Consider the following 8,949-nt stretch of genomic DNA (forward strand, 5'->3'; position numbering starts at 1 on the left):
TCTTTGAGTGATCCATAGCTTGTAATGAGACGTTAAAGCTACTGAACATGATAGCAACTTTTTTACATTTAACTGATCCCATATTCTCTTATACATTAACTAACATATGCCTACTGAAATAGCTTTAGAAAAAATCACGAAGAAAATCAAATGAGGAGAAAGGTGAAATACTACGATACACCGCCAGATGGAACAGAGGGTTGCACTAATATGTCCGAGTCAAACTTCATGCACACCTCGACATTACGTTTTTGTATTAGTTGAAAAGGCAACACATGATAAGCAGAGTGAATGGATCATTCCAAATGTTATCTTCGGTGCATCTGTGAGAACACAGGAAGCTATGGAAGAATATATATAACACCAATTTAATAACAGTTTTGTGTTTCTGGATTAGGCTTGTAGTGCATCACAGATTCACAGTACAGATTTTTTCATCCAATCTGCATTCAAATTATTTCTCAAACTTAAAATGTATATACAAGCAAGCGTTTAAGTTGACCCTTATTTCAGCAAATATCTACATTTTCTAGGTTTCCAGTCACATTACTACAATAACAATAACCTTCAATCTAGGGTGACTGAGATTCACAGCTAGATAATACAGAATAATAACTACATGCCCTGATATATACAAAAGAATGTTAAATACCTTCACATATTATCTACTAACTGTGCATACCAAGGACCATGAACATTCACCGTCACATGTGCTGCCATAACCAATACAGAGGTGGCATCCGCAATCTCATCAATTAGAACAGTTGCTCCCACCTGCCATAGAGCCGCTTCAGCCAATTCTCTTCCTTGTCTTCCAGTTCCCCCAAGTACAACTCCCCTTCCAGCCAAATATATTGCCCGGGCTACATGCACAAAAATAGCATCCCCAGCTTGCAGGCTCTTGGATAACATCCTTGCCATGATCTCCTTGATCTGCTGAAGCTTCATCTCATCAGTACCATTGTCGCCATGCTCCAAAGGTTTGACAAGTGTCGAGATGATCTCTTGAATACCAGCATCATTATTGGAGTCAAGGAGCTCAGAAAGAGCTTTGGCACTTCCTTGAACAATTTTATCCATATCTGCTGCACTTAATACCATTTGCATACTCTGAAGAACCTGTCTTTGGACTAGAATGCTGCAGAATCATAATCAAGTCAATAAGTAGATCATCAAAGGGCAAGTAAGATATCAAAATAAGAGCATTTCTCATCTCAGAACCTCTGTACTTTCCTTCCCAGAGAGGGAGAGGGGAATGAGATAGAGTAACAGTTACCTGGTAGCTATTACGATGATCTTTTGGATTTTTGCCTGAGTAGTCCTTAGTCTAAAAAAGTTCAGTTGCAGAGTTTCAGGCAACCCTTCTTGCGTCAGACCAGATACTGCATTTACCAACTTTAACAATCCCAGCCTCACCAATAAATCAACCTTGTCCCCCGTGCATTCTTGGCATTCATCTACAGCTTCTGAAAAGAAGAGACAGAGTCTAATAAGGTAAAAGATGCAGGAATTCTAGGCAGCTGAATGCTCCAAATTGATCTGATGCAGTTTGGAATTTAAAGAGGTAAAGCAAGGGGCTGACTCTGAGGTAACCAACCTGTAGAGGTCAAAGGTGAAGCATGATTTTTATTCATTTTAACTGAAAAGCTTCCTCCAGTTCTAAGGGTGGCAGAAGGAAGGAAACGATCTTGTCCACTTGTCAGGCTGGATAGAGCCTCCTTGTGTTCATTAAATTCCTGGTCCATGGAATCTTTGACAGATAAAAGCCACTGCCATGTCAAGGGTAAGGCGGTCATAGCCATAGAAGGAAGACCATAACGCTTGGTGAAAGCTTTCCTCAAATAATCTAAAGCTCCAGGTCCCTTGAGAATTGGTTCCAACATTCTAATCCTTGCCTTGCTTATTTCTTGTTTCAGCAGCTGCACAAAAAAAAGAGGGAATGTCAGACACCTTATACTGGGTTAAGAAAAATACTGAGATAACAGAATTGGAAGCACAAAAATCCTCAAAGATATAGCTGACGGAAAATTTCTAGTCTATAGACTTGTTTGTTAAGCAATGTGGTACAACAATTATGTTTCAAGATCAATTCAAACACCAGAACACCCTGTATCAGAATAGAATATACTTGTATCCAAGACACTTTCTTTGGAATGTGAAATAGGTCCTATTCTAGACTACATAAATGCTATAATTCTATCGTCTTACAGATGATTTGTGCTCCCCTGATTCTGCAGCATGCATAGAAAGAGAGGGGAGGAAGAGGAGAGAAAGAGATACCAAGAAAATAAAACGTCTGTATATATCTATAGTACTACCAATATCAATCCCTGGTCCTCTAACGTTACTTTGAAACAATGCTCTCTTGCTGAACTATCCACAAAGTTAGTGCACTTAAGTCTATAGATGTGATGTTTAAACCAAGGAAAGAATAAAAGATGTTCAGAAATTTATTTACCTGCATCTCTTCCAGTACAAAACGCAAACCCCTAACTAGTGCCAGGATAAATGAATTCTCTGACCCATCCATACATATATCAGCTAGTTCTCCAAATAACTTTTGACAATTTGCTTTTAGCTCATCCTCCTTAGCTGGAGAGGATAGTTTCTGCAAAGTGACCAATGTGAAATCCATGATCTTTTGAAGATAATCCATGTTGAGTTTGCCTGAGATCAACAACTAAAAAAGGAAGGCAAATTGTTAGATGGATGAAGAACTTACTCGTATCATAAGGTAAAAAGAAGCAGACACATGACCTTAATGATCAGGGAGGTACCTGAGAGAGAATGTCTATATCTATAGCTTCACTAATCTCTTGTCTCCAGCTCTGAGGAGCCAAACTACAAAGTTCATCTCTTGCTTCTCTCATTAGATCAACAACTCGATTGTATCTATTTTCATCCTTTTTCATGGATTCCATGACACTATCCCAGAAAGCCTTCTCCATCGTTTCTCTAACTTTGTCCTGTAAGGTCATCAGGGCAGAACAAATCAATAAAAGTTTCTGCTGTCCCTTCCGGACCAAATGTGCTATGGTTTAGTAAATCAAGATGTAAGAATGCACCTACCTTAATACTATTATCGTATTTATCAGCAACTTTTGAAGACTCAGCAAATTCAAGACGCTGACCATGAAGTGACTCGTTCACAATTAATTCATTCTCCATTACCAATCCCTCATCAGTATGGGATGACTGCAAGCTGTTATTGGCAGAAGAACCGACTTTTGAAGGTAGTTCATCCCTAAATAAGGAGCGCACCACACGGTTTGGCTTCTGATCACTCACCTCAAGCAAATTCCCTCCTTTATTTGAACCCCCAAGAGAAGAAGAGGCACCTGCGAGAGCAATTGGGCTTGGAGATACTGACTGCATAATTGGAGAGCCCACAGGACTTCCATTTTCTTTAGCTTCAAAGTATTTGTTTCGTGTGTCAGAAATTGCATTATCCATCCGTTCAATACCAGCACCTCCACTAATATTAAGCACTTTTTCTCTTAGAAGTCTCTGATCTTCAATCACCTACATGACAGGAATGATGTCTCAAAAATTATGCTCGCTAAGAGTGAATCTTTTTGATAGAAGCAACATTTTCTGAACCAAGAAGCTAATATAAGGAACCTAAAGATATTGAAGGAATGACAACTTCTTCAAGCAAGAAAAAATAAAATCTAGGGGTTAAAAACCTGTTTCTGGATAGCCTTCAGATCGTGAGTAAGAGCACCACCATCTCCTTCAGCAGTGATCCGGCATTTTTGAATCATGGAGAGTTCAAGCTGGCAAGCAGCTCTAACCAAATCCTCCTCTAAAGACTGGGCATCTTTAACCTTCCACACCACAAAGCTATTCAAGTAAGAGCACCATGCTGAATCAAACTCTGTGAGCTGCGACTTGAAGGTCCTGCGCCTTGCCAATCCGCAATCAGTATCCCCATCGGAAGTCTGGATGGAGCCATTCAATATTATCCTTACCAGCAGTTCAAACTCTCTGACAAATTTTTCAGCAGATTTGGCCAGGGCAATCTCATGCTCCCCTTTACCACTGAACACTGCATCAGGGTGACCTAGAATCATATATGCACACAGCACGATTCGAACTGGATACCTCAACAACTTGACTGGAGTTTTGGCTGCCGGTAAGTTGGATACTGTTTTTTTTGCACCACCACTGCGCAGAGATCTCCTTGGTGTAGCCTTCTTTTTGGGTGTAGCTACTCGGTTGAGAAGATGATCAATATCGCCCCAACCAATGGTATTTGTGGCACTGCCAACATCACGCAACAATTTGAAGCGAAGCTCAAGCCGATCGAGCAAACCTTTCGCTCTCTGTAGTGTATTAGGCGATTCAATCTTCATTGCTAGCTGCTCAAATGGCATTACCTTAACTGCATTCTCATTAATACTCAGCATAGTATAAGCTTTTGCAAGATGGAAGGTCGTCTTTCCACGTGTAAGGAACTGCTTCCAACACCTGGAAAAGGATACTTACAAGATATCATCACCTCCGTACATCTTATCGACAGTATTTCATGCAACTACGAAAATGAGCTCAGTTATATCAAGACAATTTGCATAACGAAAGAGAGTTTGCTCCCTTACCTTGCTAATTTCCTTGAAAGCAGGTCAGCCTGGTCATGCATCTCGTCATAACTGTCACAAAAGGAATTATGTGCTTTACCTCTCTGCATCAAGTATTCTTCTCTTTGTCTCTTTGCCTGTTCATTGTCAAGTGGCAAAGTGACAGAAAGTGTCACATTATACAGAGGACATAATCATTAAAATTTATTTAACTTGAATCAAGTAAATATGTTGTTACCCTTTGCAGCTTGTCTTCTATTTTAATTTGCATTTCCCTTCTTTTGACCTCTTCCTGGTGAGAAATGGACTTCACAACATTCCGCACTTGCATGACTCTAGCACATGCCCTCCTCTTTTCAGCTTCTAGCAATCCCATCCTCTTCTTCTCAGCAGCTGCACGCTTTTGACAAATTGCGGCACGCACTCGCTCTTTATACTTGCTCTCACGAGCCATTCGGCGGAGTAATGATTGAGATGTCCTCTCCCTCAGTGTGGCCCTCCTTAGGCGATTAGCTTTTAGGAGAAGCATTCTGTTTACCTCAGCCTGCTGTACACGCAACTCAACCTTTGTACCCAGTTCAGCTCGTTCCTGTCTGAAGCGCATTTCTGCTCCAGTTTTAGCTGCCTGCCTCAACTCATCTAATTTTGCCAGACGCAACTTAGCCTGTGCTAGAATGCTCATCCTGCAAATAAAGAGAACTTAGAAGTCAAAATTAATGGAATGGCTTGCAAAGTCACACAGAATAACCTACTAAAACATGGACAGAAAACAGTCATTTTACTCATTGTATTGTGAAAGATTAATATTTAACAGCATGACATGAACAATCATACAGTTCACGAAGTCCATCCATTCTTTAACTCTACTAGTCATAAAAATCAGGCAAACAATGGAGATTATGTGCATACATCAGATCAAGGTAACATTTTTCCCCTGGTTTTGCTTTTTTTTTTTTTGATAACCAAGAAATCCGTCTGTGACCCGCCCTTTGGACCAATCACAGCCTTCTAAACTCGGTGGTTTTGCTTTTCATCTCTTTTTTTCTTTTCTCAGGCAAGTGTACTTGAGTATGGGATGCGTTTGTGTTCCGTTTGAAAGGATCTTCAATGTAGACCATATTGGTTAAATGCACTAGCAGAAGTGCATGAATTCCAGAAACAAGATTCTTTAACTCAAGTAGTTTGCTTTAAAAGAAGAAGACTATTAGTACACATGGAGATATAAACAAGCTCAAGCAGATATTCTTTAACGATCAACAGAAAAGACAAAGCTTAAGTAGTGAACATCCACAGTGATTCAACAAAAAAAATAATCTCAAAGCCGGTCGGAGAGGAGGGGATCATGAATGAAATACAGTGAACAATAAAAGAAAGTCCAGGAAAATGATACTTTGAACGACTAGCAAACAAAGAGAACATAATTCTGTTACATGTCAGCCCCACAATTGCTATAATGACAAACTGAAAAAGGTTTATAGAGAAAGACAAAAGACTACCAAACGTGATAATTTAGAGTGGTCTACATAATTATGATGAATCACATGGCTGACAATTCTATAGTTTTCAATGAGAACCCTGAGCACTGTCAAAAGTGCCACCTCTGTAAAACAAGGTGAATATTAAAAAAATGCGTAGATGCACAAAAACGTACAAGTAAGATTTCAGCAGAAAGTTTTACTCAGAACAAATATCACAGTAAGTATAGATTCAGGGACAAAACTATACAAGAAAAAATATTTACCTTTTCTCCTCAGCAGCCTGAAGTTTAGCCTCAAGACGCTGTCCAAGATCTTCTCCATGAGTTGGAGACTGTGAGGGGCTTCTGGGCTTTGGTCTCGCTTTACTTGATAGATACTCATAGAATTTCTGCTCGATACCAAATTGCAAGCTTTAATAGAATGATTATCCAAATATATATCAAGAAATAGCATGACAGAAAAATCATTATGCAACTTTTTCATCTTTATGCTTCCTGCTAATGAAAAACCTTCTAGGACCCCAACAAATAAAGAAATTAACCAGGAATTAGCATATGAATTAACTAAAAAAAGTAGTTAAATATGTAAAGGCAAAATAGGGGAAGCAGTGGAACTATGATCATCAATATTGTATTTTGAAGAAAACATCTGAACGTAACTTTTTATTCACAACAGATACAGGATTGAGTTTTTAGTCGATTGCTTGATTGAGTATATTTTATAAGAAGGGATGAACAAAAACCAGAAAATGGTCTTTTTCTTCGTCACCTAACAACAAACTGTAACACAAAGGAAAGAATCGCACACCTCTACCAAACACAACAAACAACCGTACGAACGAGAGGAAATTTTACAACAAAGGGAAAGCTATTTCACTACATAAAAAAATATATACTTGATCAAAACCAGGACTTTGAACAAAACTGATCCTACAAGTAATAAGAATATCTGAAAGCTAATCATCATGCACTTTACTAATATTTCCAAAAACAACAACGACATGTTCAAATTGGAAAATAAATTACTATAACAGTTAACTAAAAACATGGAAGTAGAAGCAAAAAGGGAATCAATTTTAATTCCTTAAAATAGAAAGATAAAAAAATAATTATCGACTGTCTACAGCTTATCGGAAAAAGTTATAGACCTGTCGACGAAGATCGGCGCCACGAAGCTTAGCCTCAATTTCTTCAGCAGTAGGAGAAGAAGTTTTAGGCTCCGATAACTTTTGAAGAAGCCTAGGTGGAACCCTCGGCGGCGACCATATCGTTTCTCCGTCATCACTCGCCGGAATTTCTATCGCTATTCCACCTATCTTCCCTCTTTCCGGCGACTCCACTTCCATCTCTATTTCCCAAATAAAAATAAACAAATCAAATCTCCAAATAACCAAACGATCAAATCACTTCTCGAAACTTGAACTTTGATCTATGAATATTACAATAATTATTACAACGATGAATATTTAAACCTTTTTTTTAAAAGAGAAATTGAAATTTGAATTTCTAGAAAAGTCGCGATGATTTTGTGAAGGAGAGAGAGAGAGAGTTTTTTTTATTTTTTGTAAAATGTAATTTGGGAGCTTTTTGTTGATTTGCTTTTTCTATTTATAATTTATAAAAAAGAAAAGCAAAATATAATGGAATCGCTTTTGTGTGTCAAATGTATAAGTGCGTGTTAATTGTTAAATGAAGGAAAGGCGTGTTCGAATATTAGAGGATTTCTTATCCTGAAAGACTGACACGTCATTATTTTGTCCCACAACGGTACTCCGTCTTGAAGGTATGGATCTTTCTTGGTATTTTACAGTTTTAACCCTCCTTGTTCATTTTTTAACGGTTTGCTCACGTCACTGCTTATGTTTCTACTTTACCGTTTTTTTTTGTTTTTTTTTCTTCCATTTTTCATTGTCCGATTAATTCGAAGTCATGTTGGGCATCATTCAAGAAGGTAGCTTTTTTATAAAGGATTTTTTCATATTAAAGATTCATAGTCAAGATTAGTTAAAAGAGTAGGGGCCATTTGCTGTAATGGATAAAGAAGATTTAAACTGAGATAATTTTTGAGTGACCTTTAACATCATTATTCATGCAATATATTCATCTATTAATCACGTGAGTATGCATTCAATCAGCACATAATATTGTTTCATTTTATTGAATTCTTATATTAATAATATTTTATTTAGTTTAGTAAATTAAGATAAATTTATCGTTTGTTCTTAATATTAATTAATGAAATTTAAATAATTACACACACACACACATATAATATAGCTAATAATATAGTTTTAGTAAAATAATTGCTTTATTAATAGTTTTTTTTTAAAGGGAAGTGTTGGACAAAGTAAAATTAAACGGAGAGTATGATCATGTCGTATTTTAATCTGTTTTAAAAGGATATTAACGTCTTTATATATTCAGTATTTTTTTAGATATTTTGATTTAATTATTCTTGACGACTTATTGGATACTTAATGCTAGTAAAATACTTTATTTATGGGTGATTAAGATGACCCAGCGAAAGTCTCATTAATATTTTGTTTTTAAAGTGAAGGCATAGTAATGGTATCTTTTATATAATAAAAAATAAATAATAATAATACTTGGCTTATTATGATAGACAATTTTTTTTATTTTGAAATTCTATATTCAGAGAAAATTTATTTGCTGGATTTTCTGATTAATAGATAAGTAATAATAAATTATGTCATCTATTTTTCTTTAATCATACGGATAAAAAAATCTCAAATATTATCTAATCGAGATTGATATATATAATTAAATGAGACGACATTTTTCATAAGTTTAATTTAATTACTTACTTAAAAGACAATTGAGAATACATACAAAAAAATATTAAAATTTAAATATGTCTATTAAGAACACTTTATC

The 8,949-nt window shown here is 36.6% G+C and overlaps 1 protein-coding gene across 2 annotated transcripts; it reads right to left on the reverse strand.

Annotated features, from left to right (window-relative positions):
• Nucleotides 1-429: 429 nt before the first annotated feature.
• LOC102603063 (uncharacterized) lies at nucleotides 430-7,635 on the reverse strand. Of its 2 annotated transcripts, XM_015309551.1 has the most exons (12): nucleotides 7,527-7,635; nucleotides 7,203-7,402; nucleotides 6,319-6,443; nucleotides 4,816-5,260; nucleotides 4,599-4,714; nucleotides 3,687-4,470; nucleotides 3,070-3,522; nucleotides 2,778-2,966; nucleotides 2,459-2,680; nucleotides 1,598-1,919; nucleotides 1,277-1,466; nucleotides 430-1,138 (listed from the first exon to the last, which is right to left on the reverse strand). In XM_015309551.1, the coding sequence occupies exons 2-12, from the start codon at nucleotides 7,398-7,400 to the stop codon at nucleotides 655-657; spliced, it is 3,528 nt and encodes a 1,175-aa protein (XP_015165037.1). In that variant the 5' UTR covers nucleotides 7,401-7,402; nucleotides 7,527-7,635; the 3' UTR covers nucleotides 430-654. The 2 variants fall into 2 exon arrangements, with proteins under 2 accessions (XP_015165037.1, XP_006349364.1); XM_006349302.2 differs by lacking the exon at nucleotides 7,527-7,635 and having other exon boundaries at nucleotides 7,203-7,520.
• Between the last annotated feature and the right edge of the window lie 1,314 nt (nucleotides 7,636-8,949).

The sequence above is a fragment of the Solanum tuberosum genome, unplaced genomic scaffold (genome assembly GCF_000226075.1).
Source record: "Solanum tuberosum cultivar DM 1-3 516 R44 unplaced genomic scaffold, SolTub_3.0 scf00105, whole genome shotgun sequence".
Classification (NCBI taxonomy): Eukaryota; Viridiplantae; Streptophyta; class Magnoliopsida; order Solanales; family Solanaceae; genus Solanum; species Solanum tuberosum.